General features: G+C 45.5%; 1 protein-coding gene across 3 annotated transcripts in view; it reads right to left on the reverse strand.

The window, feature by feature from the left end:
- MYO5B (myosin VB) overlaps positions 1-17,254 on the reverse strand; it is a 161,438-nt gene that overhangs the window by 29,755 nt on the left and 114,429 nt on the right. For 2 of the 3 annotated variants that reach the window (XM_083355614.1, XM_083355613.1), the window contains 4 exons: positions 16,505-16,624; positions 14,589-14,726; positions 8,363-8,428; positions 2,892-3,131 (listed from right to left, as the gene is read on the reverse strand). In XM_083355614.1, coding sequence (XP_083211740.1) covers positions 2,892-3,131; positions 8,363-8,428; positions 14,589-14,726; positions 16,505-16,624 — 564 coding nt within the window. The remainder of the gene's footprint in view (positions 1-2,891; positions 3,132-8,362; positions 8,429-14,588; positions 14,727-16,504; positions 16,625-17,254) is intronic. The other variant, XM_083355615.1, reaches the window with a different exon arrangement.

Consider the following 17,254-nt stretch of genomic DNA (forward strand, 5'->3'; position numbering starts at 1 on the left):
ACCAGCTCCCTCTGTTCCTGGAGGAAACTGATTATCTGGACCCGTACCAATCGGGCTTCAGGCCCGGACACAGCACGGAGACGGCATTGGTCGCGCTGGTGAATGATCTCTGGAGGGCTAGGGACAGGGGTTGTTCCTCTGTCCTGGTCCTATTAGATCTCTCAGCGGCGTTTGATACCATCGACCATGGTATCCTGCTGCGGCGTCTCAGGGGGTTGGGAGTGGGAGGCACCGTTCTACGGTGGTTCTCCTCCTACCTCCGGGGCCGCTTGCAGTCGGTGTTGGCAGGAGGGCAGAGGTCCGCCCCGAGGTCTCTCATTTGTGGAGTTCCTCAGGGGTCGGTTCTCTCGCCCCTCCTGTTCAACATCTATATGAAGCCGCTGGGCGAGATCATTCGTGGTTTTGGGGTGGGGTATCACCAGTACGCTGATGATACCCAACTTTTTCTTTCCACCCCGAACCAACCCAGTGATGCCCTCTCCGTGATGTCCCGGTGCCTGGAGGCGGTTCAGGTCTGGATGGGGAGAAACAGGCTTCGTCTCAATCCCGCCAAGACTGAGTGGCTGTGCATATCGGTGTCTCGGGTTAACCAAGTTATTCCATCCTTAATGATGGGGGGTGAGGTGTTACCCCCCGTTGATAGGGCTCGCAACCTGGGCGTCCTCCTGGATTCACGGCTCAATTTTGAAGACCATATAGGAGCCGTGACCAGGGGGGCTTTTGCACAGGTTCGCCTGGTGCGCCAGTTGCGTCCCTATCTGGACCGAGACGCCCTACGCACAGTTACTCATGCGCTTGTGACCTCCCGTTTGGACTACTGTAACACTCTCTACATGGGGCTGCCCATGAAGACCACTCGGAGGCTTCAACTGGTGCAGAATGCGGCCGCGCGAGTTGTAATGGGGGTTTCCCGATACTCCCATGTAACACCTCTACTCCGCGAGTTGCATTGGCTTCCGGTTGCCCTCCGGGTGAAATTCAAGGTGCTGGTTATCACCTATAAAGCCCTACATGGCCTGGGTCTGGGTTATTTGAGGGAACACCTGCTGCCGGCATCAAATGCCCTTCGCCCAGTGCGCTCCCACAGGGAGGGTCTGCTCAGGGTTCCGCCGGTAAGAGATTGCCGGCGGGTGACACCCAGGGATACGGCCTTCTCGGTGGGAGCGCCTGCCCTCTGGAACCAGCTGCCGGTGGAGCTGAGGACTGCCCCCGACCTCCGATCATTCCGCCGGGGCCTGAAGACCTGGCTCTTTGAGCTCTCGGGCCCAGGCTGAGGAGAAATTTATTTTAATTGGGGTTTTTAATAGTACAGGGTTGATTTAATATTTTTTAATTCGGTTTTTTAACTTTTGTATGTTGGATTTTTTAATTCCCTGTAAACTGCCCTGAGTCCTCAGGGAAAGGCCGGTATATAAATCTAACTAAATAAATAAAATAAATAAATAAATGCCGGGCTCTCCAAAGCTGGCCACTTTACGACTTGTGGACTTCAATTCTCAGAATTTCCCAGCCAACCTGGTTGCTGAGGAATTCTGGGAGTTGCAGTCCGCAAGTCTTAAAGTTGCCAAGTTTGGAGAGCCCTGATGTAAACTAAGCTTTTCTTGCACTTGGTCAACCTTCTGGGGAAAACAACTGGGTCTTGACTGAAATCTTTTGACAGCCCAAACTTCCCTCATGAAAGAGAAATAGAAACACCCTAGCACGGCTCTACCTCCAAAGCGGCTAATTTCTTCCTCCTGAACCAACCTGGTACTCTACGTTTCTAGACCAGACCCAAGTCTTGGCCAAGACTGGCCCAGGAATCCTCCGTTCGTCACATGGATTTCCAGGCCTTCCAGCTTCCTTGTCACAGAATCGTAATGGGCTATTTAAACCCCAGGTGCCAAGCCGCTGCTCAAGGCAGGAATCAAAATTAAGCATCCCTGCTAAACTTGTCATCTGCCAACTCATAGTTTGTCACACGGCTATCTCAATATTGCACGCAAACTATTCCATTTGCTGTTGCTTTCCTGTGCAATGTTGATTCGATGCTACCTCAACAGCTTTGTCTGCTGAAAACCCACTGAAGGCCCCGTCAAGACCAGGGGAAGGCCGGGAAGGAGACACGCTCCGAGGCTCTTCCGCAAACCTTAAAACAAAGCAGCCTTCATTTCCACCCTAGATGGAGCAAACCTGGAGCAAGAACTGTCCATCTGCTCTGTGGCTTGCAGCTCAAGAAGGCCAGTCTCCATGCATGTTCTCAAGACCCAGAAGAAAAGCAAGTAGCACGTCACTCCTTTATCTGCCAAAGCTGAACTGAATTTAATTTCCACAGCCATATTGGAAGGACATTATTTTGGGGCCAGATGTTTTCATCAATGTTTTTATCGGCCGTATTTCCTCTGCAAAGATGCGTTTTCCAAAAGGCTACTGGATTTTCTTGGGGTTTTTTTCCCCTTGAAAACATTTCGGTTCTCATCCAAGAAGCGTCTTCGGTTCACTTCCAGTTCTAACTGACTCGTGGGGAAAAGAAGGATCCAGTCAATTAGAACTAAGGAAGCTTCTTGGATGAGAAGCAAAACATTTTCAAAGAAAAAAAACCCCAAGAAAATCCAGTTGCCTTTTGGAAAAAAGCCCTTTTGGGATAACCATAACGTGGAGGATTGAGAATCTCTGTAAACATTTCCTCTGCGTGTCAGTAGTTGCACCAGCTTCCAGGTTTAAAATTAGAGGTTTCCATCTTTCTTTCTCTCTCTGTTAATGCTTTAAAAAAAAAAGTTGATGAACAATCAGCTTCTAAACAACCTGGGCTGTGTGAATTTTAGTAAAACAAGGGTGCAGGACAGCCGCTAACAGAGTGAAAAGAGGACATGCAGAGAGACGTCAGCTGCGCAGGCTTCCTCTCTCATTACCCTCTTTCTGCCTGCCTCTCTCTGCTGGGCTGCCCTCACGATCTGGGTCCTCAGAGCCAGCACCTCGTCCTTCCGTACTTCCAGCTCTTCACTCGCTGACTTGAGCTGGTTCAGGAGGAGGTGGTAGGTGTCACACACGTCATTGGAAGAGTTGTTTTGCACCACGCCGTCCACCACAGCCTTCCTGAGTTCGTTTAGGTCATTTTTCAGCTTCTTGTTCTCAGATTCTAACTCTTGCCTCTATTGAGAAGGACATTTGAAAGATGAGTCCCCTTCCACACATTTTTATAATTAATGGCAGGTGGGTGTGTTTAAGTTGTGGAAAAAACACACACAAAAAAAATGGCCGGCTAGATGCAGATAGCTGGATGATAAAACTCATTTTGGGGGGGGGGGCAGGGAGAAGACATTTAAATTAATGTTTCGGTTCTCTTGGAGACGCCATCTGGTAAAACAAAGCAGGTGGTGAGAATATACAAACCACATCAAATGCAAGAGACAGATTCATCTCCCAAGTGGGCTTGTTTGCTGCTGTTTTCAGTGGACAACAACAACAACACAACATTCAGAAGAATGCACTGATGCTTACCACCAGAACGTGCAAAAACAGGGCAAAAATTTGAGCTCTCAAAAGACACCACTGTTTGCCCTTGAAGAGAGCCAGAAGGAAAAATTCGGACTTTTGAGTTTTAGCCTTTCCTTAATACTTGAGAAATTGATCTCAACCGTTTGGCCCTCAAGGGATTAATTTTTTCCCCAGTACTGAGGAAAACTCACTTAATTTACCCTGCCTTGTTTGGGGGAAAGTGAGATCTGGATGTGCCAGAAACCAAAGGGGAAAACCCCGCAACAGATTTCATGGCTGATTGATTTTACATCACAGCTTGTTAGGGACGCCACAAGAGAAGCTGCAAAGAAGAGAAAGAAAAGGACGATTCCATTGACTGAAAATCGAGCTTGTTCTGTTCTTCCTCTCTTTGAATTACTTCCATCCCAGCTGTCATTATGAAGATCTAAATTAAATACTGATCCTCTAGCTTGTTTTTCTCCTTATTCCTTTAGCACAACATTTTTAAGGCGTAAGACTTGTGGTGGAGGCCCTCCAGGTTGAACAAGTCAAAGTAGAGCTGGAAGCAGCCTTGCAGGTCTTCTAGCCTAACCTCCTGCTTAAGCCGGAAACCCTATACCATTTCAATCAATCAATCAATCAATCAATCAATCAATCAATCAATCAATCAATCAGAATAGGGCTGGAAGGGACCTCTTCTAGTTCAATCCCCCGCTCAAGCAGGAAACCCTGTATTTCTGACAAGTGGCTGTCCAGTCTCTTCTTAAAAACTTCCAGTGTTGAGGCACCCACAACTTCTGGAGGCAACTTCTGTTCCACTGGTTCATTGTCCTCACTGTCAGGAAGTTTCTCCTTAATTCCAGGTTGCTTCTTTTCTCCATTAGTGTCTGTCGATTGTTGTTGCCTCTGGATGCTCTGGAGAATAACGTGACCCCCTCCTCTTCTTCGTGGCAGCCCCTTAAATACTGGAACGCTGCTGTCACGTCCTCCCAGTCCCCCTTTTCTCTAGACTGGCCCTACCCAAATCCTGCAACCGTTCCTATGTTTTAGTCTCCAGGCCTTGGATCGTCTTAGTAGCTTCTTCTCTCTACTGTCTCAACATCTTTTTTGTAGTGCGGTGACCAAAACTGGATGCAGTCATTGGTTTAAGTGCTTCTCAGTAAATGACACTTTGTTATCACACATGCTCTGGAGGATTGTGTAAGATGCACGAAGCCCCTGCTGATCATGAATCTTTTTTTGTTCTTCATCTAGTCCTCCAAAAATGCAAGACTGTCTAAATATGCTTTGCCGATTAAGTTTTGTCTTCTATGATCATCAAAATTCTGTGCAAAACTTAGCTTCTTTCACAAAATTTGATTTTCCAAGAGCCTCGTTGTTCTAGTTTGTCCATTTAACAATATCTGAAATGGACATCTCTCTGATTCCTGTAAAGGAATTGAGTACAGGTAATCCTCGCGTTGAAACTGGGATCGGAATTTCTATTGTCAATTGTTGCAGTCATAAATCAAGTCAGATCCAATTTTACAACAGTTTTTATGGGGATGGTTAAGTGAATTAAGCTTTCTCATTATGTGAACCCAGCTTCCCCAATGGACGGGTTGTTTTTTTTTGCTGGAAACCGATTACGTTACTGCAAGATGCTGTAACTGGTTGTAAATGCAAGTGAGTCGACAAGGGCCTGAATTGCAATCGCGTGACCACAGTTGTACGTGAGAGAGTACATAGGTTATAAGTCACTTTTTCCAAAGCCACTACAACTTTGGACAGTCACAAGTCCAGGATGACCAGTATTCTAAAAATCAAACTTTTGCTTCACATCTCTTCGTGTGTGTTCAAGGTGCCAATCTTCTTCTTTTGGCTGATTTCTGATCTCTGCTCACTCTTTGCCCATTAATTCTACAAGCAGAACACTTACGGACGTTTTCCAGTTTTACCGCTTTTGATACCCGGTGACTGCCTGGACAGGTCCCTGCAGTTTTCTTGGCAACCTATCAGAAAATGGCTTGCCATTGCCTCCTTCTTAGGGCCGAGAGAAGCGTCCTGGACCAAGGGCAGTACCTGGCTTTTATGCCCAGGGCGGGACTAGAACTCACAGTCCCCCAGTTTCTAATCTGTTGCTTTACTGGCTGCGCCAAATGGGCTCTCACTTCCAAGAGAGAAAGTTCCCGTTCTTGCTTGCCTGCAAAAGCAGGGGGGACCCAAGCGACGGAACCGGAGGCGACTGCTTTGCTCTCTGCTAAATGTTTATTGTTTCTAAAGGAAGCAACTCACCAATGACCTCTGCCCACCCACGATCTTGACTTTTCCTCAAAGGAAAAAAAAAATACTTTCAAATTCCAAGCACCTCTGCATTAATCATGAGCATGATACTTTTTTTTAGAGAAAAGTTCAATATCATTTCTCTGAAAACTGTTAATGCCAGTAAAAAAATAAATAAGAAGAAACAGCAAATTCTATTTATGCCTTTGTCCTTAGGGAATTGTACACGCAAAATGGAAACATCCGTAGGTGATAACTTAGGAAATGGACTGTAGTGACAATTTTCTGCAGTCTGGGTCTTCCAGAGGCATTGAGATTAGGATTACGAGAATTGAGAATGGTTCCAACGTATCTGGAGGGCACAAAGTTGGGAAAGGTTGTACCTGTCTTGTTTTGATGTCTAGTGGTTGAAGCATCAAGTTAGAACAGGGGTCTGCGTTCTAATCTCACTTTAGGTGAAAGCTGGCTGGGTGACTTTGTGCCAATCACCAGGAGGCAGTGAGTTCTAGTCCCAACTTAGGCATTAAACCCAGCTGGATGACTTTGAGCCAGTCACTCCCTCTGAACCCAACTCACCTCACAAGGTTGTTGTTATGGAGGAAACTGGAAGAGGAAGGTGCATTGGATATGATTGCTGACTTATTTGTAAAAATAATAAAAGCCCAATACAAACAAACAAACAAACAAACAAACAAATAAATAAAATAATCTTCAAACTGGGGTACAAATTATCCCTTACCCAAAGTAGTAGTAGTAGTAGTAGTAGTAGTAGTAGTAGTAGTAATGATAATGATGATGATGATGATGATGATGATAATAATAATAATAATAATAATAATAATAATAATAATAATAATAAGAAGAAGAAGAAGAAGAAGTAGTAGTAGTAGTAGTAGTAGGAAGGGACCTTGGAGGTCATCTAGTCCAACCCCCTGCTCAGGCAGGAAACCCTATACCATTTCAAATGAATGGCTGTCCACTTTGGGATCAGCCTACTGATCTCTCCACAGCATCATTTTGTGATTTCAGCTGCAAAGTTATTCATTTGCACAGGTTTTCAACCGAGTCTAGTGTATAAACTACAACCCAGAAGAATATTAATTATTAAGATAAAAATTCCCGGTTTTGGTAATAGGGGAGGTTGAATTATTGTGACTGCCTCCCGAGTCTTTAATAGATTAGTGTTAATGTTTTTATTCAGGATTCCCAGTTCCATAGGAAGATTGTGTGGCTGTGTTTTAAATTTATTGCAGATTTTTAATTCCCATTCCATACTGGAGAGTCCTACTGTGCTCCAAATTGTTGGACTGTAAATCAGAAATAGACCCTAGAATTAAATGCTCTGCAGATTTCTTTACTTAAAGTAATTTTGGCAATGGCTGGATTCAACCCTGGCTCAGAAGAGTTATACATGCCTAAGTTATTAATTAATTAGTCCTAATTAATTCCTTTAGGTCTTCTTCTGTGATGTCACAACAGTCATTTCTATGGCCATGGTTAATATTCAGCAGTAACATTTCTTGAGAAGAACAGTAGGAAATTGACAGTCAAGGGGAACGTGTCCTTCTGGCTGAATACAACAGATAAGCGTGGCTTTGTGCCTTCTCTTTCTCATACTTTCTTTCAAGGTCTCTATAACAAGGTGGAACAACTCTAAGATCCAATTAAACTATTATTCTTTTCCAAGCCAGTTTGGTATCCTTCCTATCATTGAGTTATTGAGTGTGCAGAATAACATGGAATCCTATGCCTCAGTTGTGGGCCTAAAATAATGGAATTGAGATCTTGGACCCATCCCCTTAAATTTTTCCTCCGGTATTCAACAGAACAACAATAACAACAGCAAAATAGAAAAAAATCTTTTTCAAACTCCGAACAGCAACAGCTTTCTATATATTCATATATTATTTTGCGTTTGCTGCTAAAATGGCACGATGAGTTTCTTCACTGTTCTTTTTACCAATTCCGAATATCTTATCAAGGAGAGATTCAACCGAAGAAATAAGGAGAAACTTTTTGACAGCGAGGACAATTAACCTAATGGAACAGAAGTTGCCTTCAGACGCTGTGGGTGCTCCAGGACTGGAGGTTTTTAAGAAGAGACTGGACGTATGTTCTCCTGCTTGAGCAGGGGGCTGGACTAGAAGACCTCCAAGGTCCCTTCCGGCTCTGGTATTCTGTTATTCCAGCTTTATCTCTAATTTTGCAAGCTTTTTTTATTTCCCTATGTAATCATATTATCCAAAGAAAAGATCCTCCCACGTGCATGCCTCCTGATTCCACTCCCCAGCCAACAGAAGGGATGCAAGATCTCCTCATCTAGCGACTGCCTTGTTTAGTGATGGTTCAGTGATGAAAAAGTAACTTTCTGACCAATCCTCACGTTCATGACCTTCGCAGGTCTATAAAACAGAAGAAAGCTGAAGTTTAGCTCCAGCTCGGGGCAAGGGATACCTGAGCAAGGAAAGGAAAACCCCGTTCAGTTAGTAAAGCATGAGCAGGTATTCCAGAGCGCTCCTGAAAGACAGATTTGTAAAGGCTGAGAACAGCAAAGCTCTTCCAGGTTATTTAGCACCCTCACTGGATGCCTGGCATTGTGGAAGGGGGAAAAAAACCGACAACCCTGGCGATTTTCTTTTACCTTCAGACTGTTGTACGCTAGATCTGTATCTCGGTCCAAATCCACTTCGTTCTTCGTTTCAATTACCTAGAAGGATTAGGAAGAGAAGAAGAGAGGCATTTGATCGGACAGGATTCCTGCCTGCAGGCCCACCTCGCCTGACGTCGTCTGCCGCTGACAGCACGTCAGTGGTAAGGAGGACCCTGCAATTGAAGGGTCTTTAGGAAACGGAGCTATCCGAGGTCAGGATAAAACGATGGCGTGAGAGAATAGAAACACAAGCAACCCCTCATTTTAAGTGCAGGTGGTCCTTGACTTACGACCACGAGTGAGCCCAACATTTCCAGTGCTAAGCAAAATGGTCGTTCAGCGGGTTTTGACCCATTTTACAACCTTTCACGCCAGAGGGGTTAAGTGAATCACTGGGGCTGTTAAGTTAGAAACACGGTTGTTAAGTGAATCTGGTCATTGTCACTACTTGTCAGGAGGTCTCAAAAAGTGATCACGTGGCCCTGGGACACTGTGACCGTCATAAATACGAACCAATTGCTAAGCGTTTGAATTTTGATCACATGACCATGGGGACGCTGCAACGGTCGTAAGTATGAGAAACGGTCAAAAGTCATTTTTTTCAGGGCTGTTTTGGCCACTAAAGAAATGGTTATACATCGAGGACTATATGAACGTTATTTAACAATACCCAATTTCTTCATTCTGCTCCTCCAGGTGCAAAGGACTGTTGGGGGCAACACGCCAACTCTGTAAACCACTTAGAGGGCTGGAAAAGCACTATGGGGCGGTATATAAATCTAGGTGCTATTGCTATCGCTATACAGAAGTTGTCCAGAAAATCTGGTTAGTTTTCTAATGGGGGCTACCTCAATGTTACATATGCCGATAGAGAGCTGATATTTCATACACACATGTGCCCGTATTTCTATTGCATTGCAGTCTTTTACTGGGTGGAATATTCCTAGACTGACCTCCAGGAGCTGCTGCTGGAAGACCATTAACACCATGAATGAGATGGATTCCAGGAACTCTTACACCACTTTGTTAGTCTTTAATCTTACATAAAACCCGGAATCTACTGCAACCGACTCAGCCAATGTGACCATCCTTCTGGGATTTTATACCGTGCTCACAGCAGGAAACCTTTCAGCCTCCAACTGCAACGGCTTCAGCCAACACAGCCAGTTGCCAGAGTAGGGTCTGCGATGGCATCTTGGGGGCTGCAAGTCCGCCTCCCCCCAAATCCATTTTGAATTTCTGCAAGGGAGCATTGAGAAGTTGCAGGGCGTTTTTCTTTCCCGTTTCGGCGGTTGTCGCTTCTGTTTGTCAACGGTAATACAAAATGCGTCACAAAAAGAAGCAGAAAGGCTATTCTCCAAGGGCCCCGATTGGGATGAGCGTTCTTTTAAATAAATGATTCTTTCTGCACCGTAAAAGCCCCAAACAAACCGAAGCGACTGACGCGCAGGAGAAGCAGAACTTCTAAAAAGAGAGTCTCCCAAAATGAAGGGTCAGCCGCTGAAGGAGAAACCGACAAGTGGAAGGTGGAGGCAGAGCAGAAATGCCACCGTCCATAAGACGTAGCAAAAGGACATTTGCCTCTCACGGAGATATGAAATCTGGACGCACGCAAGGACTCTCTTTTTAGCCTGCCAGCGCCGATTAAGAGGCAGCAGGCATTCTGAGTGGAGGCAAAGCCTGCCAAGAGACGTTATATCAATTCCGGAGGAGCAAATGTAGGTTGTCAAGAACCGTCAATCCCAATTTACCTTTGCAGGAAAAGGGGATGCTCCTGCGGTGGGCCCAGTGGACTTCCTCTTATGAAACTGCCTCCCGCTATGCCCAAAGCCCTCTAGGTTTCCCCTGCCTTGCCCTTTCTCGCGCTTCGGGACTACAACGGTGGTGTCGCCTGCAAATCCCAGAATTTGTAATCCGGATGCATTTGGAGAGTCCGGGCTAGAAATGTTGAGCGGTCTTTGCTAACGCTGCCATTGGATCACCCTCACGAAACCCAAGGGGCAGCTGAGGCTTCGGAGGGTCTCCAGAAGTGGTGAATGCTCCAACAGTGGAAGTTTTTAAGAAGAGACTGGCCAGCCATTTGTCTGAAATGGTATAGGGTTTCCTGCCTGAGCAGGGGGTTGGACTAGATGACCTCCAAGGTCCCTTCCAACTTATTATTATAAATCTGCAGACTTCTGCATTAAAATGTTGGCTTTTTCCACTGAGATGCAGCCACCTCCTGCTGCCGCCAGAGCTGTCCTCAGAGCAGTGGGAGATGGACAATAATACGTGCTGTTCCTGGGTTCCACTACTCGTTCCTTCTACCGGAGCAGACTAGCCCAAGGTTTCCACCATCGTTCTCTCTCCTGCCCTGGCAGACTGGTGGGAAACCCTGGTGGGCCCACCTTCTGCTTGCTTGTTTCTCTTCTCACTCTCAACCTTCTGCCTCACGCAGTGAAACGAGCCCCCAGGCCAGGTTTTTCAGACGGGGCTGGCCACCGCCTCTTCCTTGGAGCTGAGAGAAAGTGACTCCCCATCATTTCCTACTCGGAGATGGCTGGGAAAAGCGGAGCACGTCTGGGGGCATCCTAAAAAGGACGCTGCAGGAGGCCATGAGCAAATCACTCAGCTGGCTTCCTCCCTTAGGCAGGACTAGAACTCAGAGTCTTCCAGTTTCTGGCCTGTGGTCTTAACCAACCACAACACCAGACTGGCGTAGTAGCATTTGGAAAGGTCCCAATACAAATATGTCTCCTGGCTCATAAAATGCAAGTATCTCTTGCGGTTAGGACTCTGGGTTGCTGACCAACCAGCCGGCCTTTGAGATTCCCCTGCTGCTGCTGCGCAACCAGGCTGAGTTCCCGCCCTTCGCAGCAGTTCAAAAGTGTGCAGTTGCAAGTAGACAGATAGGTACCACGTTAGGATGTCGAATTTAGTAGCTGGAACCGTAAAGTGTACAATAGGCCAGAACACACAGTTGTACTTGATTAGTTAGATCAGGGGTAGGCAACCTTGGCTCTTTTATGACTCGTGGACTTCAACTCCCAGAATTCCTGAGCCGGTGCTGGCTGAGGAATTCTGGGAGTTGAAGTCCACGAGTCATAAAAGAGCCAAGGTTGCCTACGCCTGAGTTAGACAGTGCTGACTCACTCATGAGGTTGCCGTAAATATAAAGGGGGAGTTTCCCTTTTTCCCCTTCCCCGTGTTCTGTATACCGATTAATTCACCTCGTGATGCTCCTGTGTCCCTGACTATCTCGTGTCCTTCCTTTTCTGGATGATGACAAGGAGTGCTGTAACTTTGAGGGTTCAATATATTTATATTTATAAGAAAAACCCCAAGTTTGTGTTAGCGTCTCTGACTTCATCTGGACAGCTGCTGCGCAATTCCATGACACACCACTTACTTGGGCACATGAACCTGGAAGGAGCCCCCAACCGGGCGTCCCCCGGGCAGTGGGGATGCCAGCGGCCAATCCTTTCGCCCTGGAAGAGCCTCGGTGCTTCCGAGGTGAACGCAAAACATTTAAGATGCCAGGAAATGCTGCCCAACTTCAATGCAGCATCTTTTAGGGAAATCCAACACGCTTCAAATGAAAAGGCCACCAGCCCCTATTTACGTTTCCCTTCCAAGAACAGCTGCAGATTCCCCTTAGCCAAATGCCGCATCTTAAACTCGGCCCACTGCAAAATTCAGCTGCAAGAAGCAGAGCAAACGTGGGCATTCAATCTGAGGCTGCCTTTTCATCACAATCTATCAAGAGCCAAAGGCAGAGCCAGGATCTAAATTTCCCAGCGGCCAGGAAATACAATTGATGTGGCTTGGATTTCATGACTGCTAAGGAGTGGTGGCCAAGCTCATTAACCTTACAGCCAGATAAATCATTTCAACGGGGACTATGCATTCCTGCCCAGAAGACGCAGCAGCAAAACTCAGAGTCGTAATTCTGGATGTATTTCTAATGAACAACCACAAATCCGAAGTGTAGACATCGCAGGATGCAAATATTATGGATAGGGCCACAGGAAACAATTATAAAAAGAACAAAGATCCTCTCAACTCCAGGAATAATATTCTGGAAGAGAAGCTTAACGAAGAAAAAGCTCTTCGGGAGAGAGAGATGCCGAAGTTAAGAACACATTTCAGTATTTACAGTCTTAAATGGGGCGGTTCCAAGCGTATTGGAACGGCGCCATTAGATTGGATTCATTTTGTACCCGGTACTTTGCTCGTTACAAAAACCAGCGCTGAAATGCATCCGAGGGGATGGCAGAAATGCTTCTAAAATGCCAGTTCTCCAATAGTTTTTTTAGAAAAAATAAAAAAATAAATAAAAAGCAGACTAGGGTCTTTGGCTACTTTCAATGATAAGATTTCTCAAATGTTAACATATCCATTTCTGCTCTGTGCTCAACAGGAGTAACCTTTGCTACCTCCATATTCCATTCTGGAGTCAGGGATGACTGTAAATTCATCATTCCATTTATTTCTCGCAAATGAAGGCAAATTCTATTCATCAAATTCTGAAGCTGCCCACCTCCCCGACACCATCCGTACGCAGGAGTGACAGGAAGAGTAATGGGGGTGTCGGTTCGTTCTCCGAGCAACTGGGTCGGTTTCCAAACGTTTGGTTACCAGGCTAGGGAACATCTTTAGCGGCGCTTAGGGTGTGTGTGTGTGTGTGTGTGTCGGTGCTCTTCTGTTCATGAGGGCTTCAGGTGTGGGTGTGTCAAGTGAGGGTCTTGTGAGGAGTCTTCAGAGAGAGGCTGGTGACGGCTCTTAGGGTGGGGAGGCTACTTCAGGTGAGGGTCACGGGAGGGCGTGAATGACCAGCGGGTCAGGGTTGAGTCTTCGGAGAGAGGCTGGTGACGGCTCTTGGGGTGGGGAGAGTGTATCAGGTCAGGTCAACTGCTGTGTGTGTGGGGGGGAAGGGGCTTGAGGGGCGGTGATGTCTCTGGATGGCTGTGCAGTTGATTTGGCTCCTGAGGGGTTTGCAGGCTGCCTGTCGACCGATGTGTCTGTTGATGGATTGGCTCGTGGAGTGCCAGGCTTTGAGGGAAACGAAACATTCGGAAAGCAACCTACAAGCTCGGAGAACGAACCTCCACCCGAGCTGCAGATATTCACCACTATGGAAACTAATGGCTACTTTAGAATGAAGCAAGGTAGGGTGCAAAGAAAGAAGTGAATCTGCAACAAAACAATGACAAGCAATTGTTGTGTAGGAGATGAGCCGAGGTAGGGAGGGAGGGGTCAAACGCGTCCTAGGTCACGAGTCCCTGCGCACCCGCCAGAGATCTCAGCCTCTCTTATCTCCCGCTCATTTCCCTTGGCAGTTGGTCAGATTCTTGTGGAGAGCTTAAGCGTGCCATAAACCTTTATGCTCCTTTGAATTCCTGATTTCCCCACTGGTTGACATTAGATCCTTAAAGGATTGTCTCTAATCATTTTGAGAATTTGATTTTCAAAACATTTTTGGACCATGGTGCAAAACTCACTGTTCCCCCAAAAGTATACTGACACTTTCTAGTGGTCCATTATACATAGTCCTTGAATTATGACCACAATAAGGTGGTTCATGAGTTGTGCCAAATTTTACAATTTTTTGGTGCAGTTGTTAGATGAATTGCTTTGGTTGTTAAGTGTTAAACAAATCTGGCTTAGGTTTTGACTTTGCTTTTCAGAAGCCACATGGGAAGGTCACAAATGGCAATCACATGACCCTGGGATGCCACAACCGTCATAAATACATGCCAGTTGCCAAGCACCAGAATTCTTCTCACGTGATCGTGGGTTGCAAGTGGGAGTATAGTTGCAAGTCACTTTTTTCACCGTCACGATTCAAACGATTGCTAAACAAATGGTTGTAAGTCAAGGACTACCTTTACTGACAACCCCAACTTACTAAGAAAAATAAACAATTAAAATGCCAGCTGTTGTGGGTACATATCCCCACCCTCCCTCCTTCTATAGTAACTCCAGGGGATATTATGAATTCTCTCTCTTTCCCCTCGCACAGCAGGCAACCTTGGAGAGGAGTTCAAAACTAAAGGGATCACGTTGAAATGTCAAAACATGGAAAAGTTTCATTTCCTTGAATTTTTAGAGGCGTTATTAAATATAAGGACAGGGGGTTCTTTCACTACAACACGTGGCTCAATCTGTAGACCCTTAAAGAACGTTTTAATTTTTTACAGACATGCCTACGGTAAGTCAAAATTGGTTCTGGCTCTACCTGAGATTTCTTGCTTTCGTTCTCTTTCTTTTCCAGCTGAGTCTTCAATTTTCTTCTCTCCTGTTCGAGTTCCCGCACTCTCTTCTGCAGTTTTAGGAAGAGACTCATGTCCATGGCTGCCTTCTCCAAGCCAACTTCCTACGGAGGAACGGGAACAGCCAACAATGTGAAAGAAGGGTAAAGCAGCAGAGAAGACACACCAACTCTCTGGAAACTTGAAGAATGGGGTCACTTTGCTGAGAATCACTGAGAACCACCCACAAATAAGCAGACCCCCATTTGAGAAAGAAAATGCAGTTGGGTTCTCTTTTGGAAACCAGGACTTGAAGTAAGAATTGCTGCATATCTTTGAAGAGGCGGTTTTTGTGTATCTAGATAGTTCAACTCTTTTTGGCTAAATGGGAAGGCCGAAAAGCACTTTGCAAATTAAACAGGTGACTAGGTCAACGTTTCCAATATGGAGAAGGCTTCCAAATATCTGCTTTTATCCTCCACAACTCAACTTGTGGTCTCCTAGGTACAGGAATAAATTTAAATGGGGCTCATACACACCCAAGTTGCAAAAGAGATACAAGACCTTAGCAAGAGCATCATGCATGTAAGAAAAGGCTTCGTGTGTCACGCATGGCTTGGGGCAAAGTTACTTTCAGGACCATCTCTCCCCAGTGACGTCTACTCATTCCATTAGGTCTGGCAGGAGAGACATGCTCTGGGTTCTGTCCTCAAGAGAGGACCATCCGGTGCAATTTAAGATTTCTGGACTTCAACTCCCAGAATTCCCCAGCCAGCCGTATAGGCTGGGGGATTCTGAGAGTTGAGGTCCACACATCGTATAGTTGCCAAAGTTGAAAAACAAAGATCTAGTGCAGGGACCCAAACTTGGCTGGCTGAGGAATTCTGGGAGTTAATTTTAACATAAGTGATAAAATTTGGAGACCCCTGATTTAGTGGGACCCAGGAGGAACGTCTTTTCTGCTCTGGCACCCACCCTTTGGGACATCATTCCCCTCCCCCCCAAAAAAAAACAAAAATCAAATTTGCCCCAACTCAGCTGGGATTATATGAGGCATCAAAAACTTAGCTTTGCCATCAATCCCGAGGCCCTGGCAGTGTGGATGAGCTGGCTTTTTGGTTATATTGATTTTGAGGCGATGTGATTATTCTCAGATGCTATTTTATACCGTGTTATGTTATTTATGTTTTTAATTATTGGTTGTGCTTTCATTCCGTTTAAAAACAATGTTGTATACCAGATGGGTGGCCGTATTAATTAATTAAGTGGGTTGCAATGGGATTCTAACCAACTGCAATGCAGAATTTCAAAGTTTCAAGGCCAGGTTTGAAAAGAGAACTAAAACACGAAGGAACTCTAGCTTAAGTAATTTTAACTCACACAAACTTTGTGTGTGCAACGTGAAATGTAGAAGCTTTTTAAAAGTCCTAAAATATATTGAAATTTGACACCTGAATGCCTTGAAAGATTGCAAGAAAGGAACCTTCCTTCAACTCTTTGGAAAGCAAATCTATGTAAATATATCCCTAGCAAATGGTGGTCTTAATTTTAAAACATTATTGCTCATTGTGCTCTATGTACAGTTGCAAATCCCTAGGAAAAGCATTGGTTTAAACAGTAATCCTCCATAATTGGCTAATTAAAAAAAAAATAAAACCAGGAAAGATCCTCTCAATACAAAGCTGAGGTTGTAATGCTTGCTGCTCCAGAATTTTATCTTCTGTTCAGTCCTACTTTCAAATCGCCATCGTTGGTTTAAATTAGATTTCTTTACCGCCCCATCTTGGCCACGCTGGTTGGGAATGGGGGGGGCTTGTAGTTCAGCCCAGACAGAGGTCACCAGAGATAACACATTTACTTTGCCTCTGCAGAAGAAATTCTTCTTTGGCTTCCAGTTCCATACCTCTATCTGCTGTATGGCATCTTCCGTATCTCCTATTTCAGACGTAGAGACGGATGGGTAGTTGGAGTCCGATTCCAAGCTGCTTTGGTTCGAGGGGTTTCTCCTGTGCCCTGGGCTTTGCTATCCAAAGAGGAACACCATATTAGGTTGACTCAGCTGATACATCGCATGCAAAACATCAGATGCAAACCCCCCCCCCCCCAAAAAACCCCAATTGTTAAGCTGACCTCTCTTGAGATTGCGACCGTTTCTACTTAGAAATAATGTCAGGAGTTGCATTACTTTTTTTTAAGGAAACCACAACGTTAACCTTACAGTCGGCTGAGGAGAGGCCACTTGGCTGATGCGCAAAACCCACGTCAGAAGACACGCTGACACTTGTATTCCACATGGGCCTCCTGTCACCATCCAAGCATCACACCAGATGGAACTGTGACCAAGGAGGCCTCAAGTGATAAACAGAGCGTCAGGCCTTGACGCTTAATCTACTGCACCCAGGAGATGCTTCACATGTATTTATAGCAGCAGAGGACGAAGGAAATGAAGCCTCTTGTCTACACACCCCTCATATTCCTCACCTAGGCCATGTGTGCAATTAAAATCTAAATCAGCCCAAGTGACCTTTTAAATTTCTTCACCAAATTTGGAAACAGAGACTTTGGGTGGGTCATTTCTATGAATGTACCCAGAAAAAGCTCTCTGAGAATTGTATAAAGGGATGAAGCCACCTCACCACAGTTGCGCTCCTAT

Source organism: Vipera ursinii (assembly GCF_947247035.1).
Source record: "Vipera ursinii genome assembly, chromosome: 2".
In the NCBI taxonomy this organism is placed as follows: Eukaryota; Metazoa; Chordata; class Lepidosauria; order Squamata; family Viperidae; genus Vipera; species Vipera ursinii.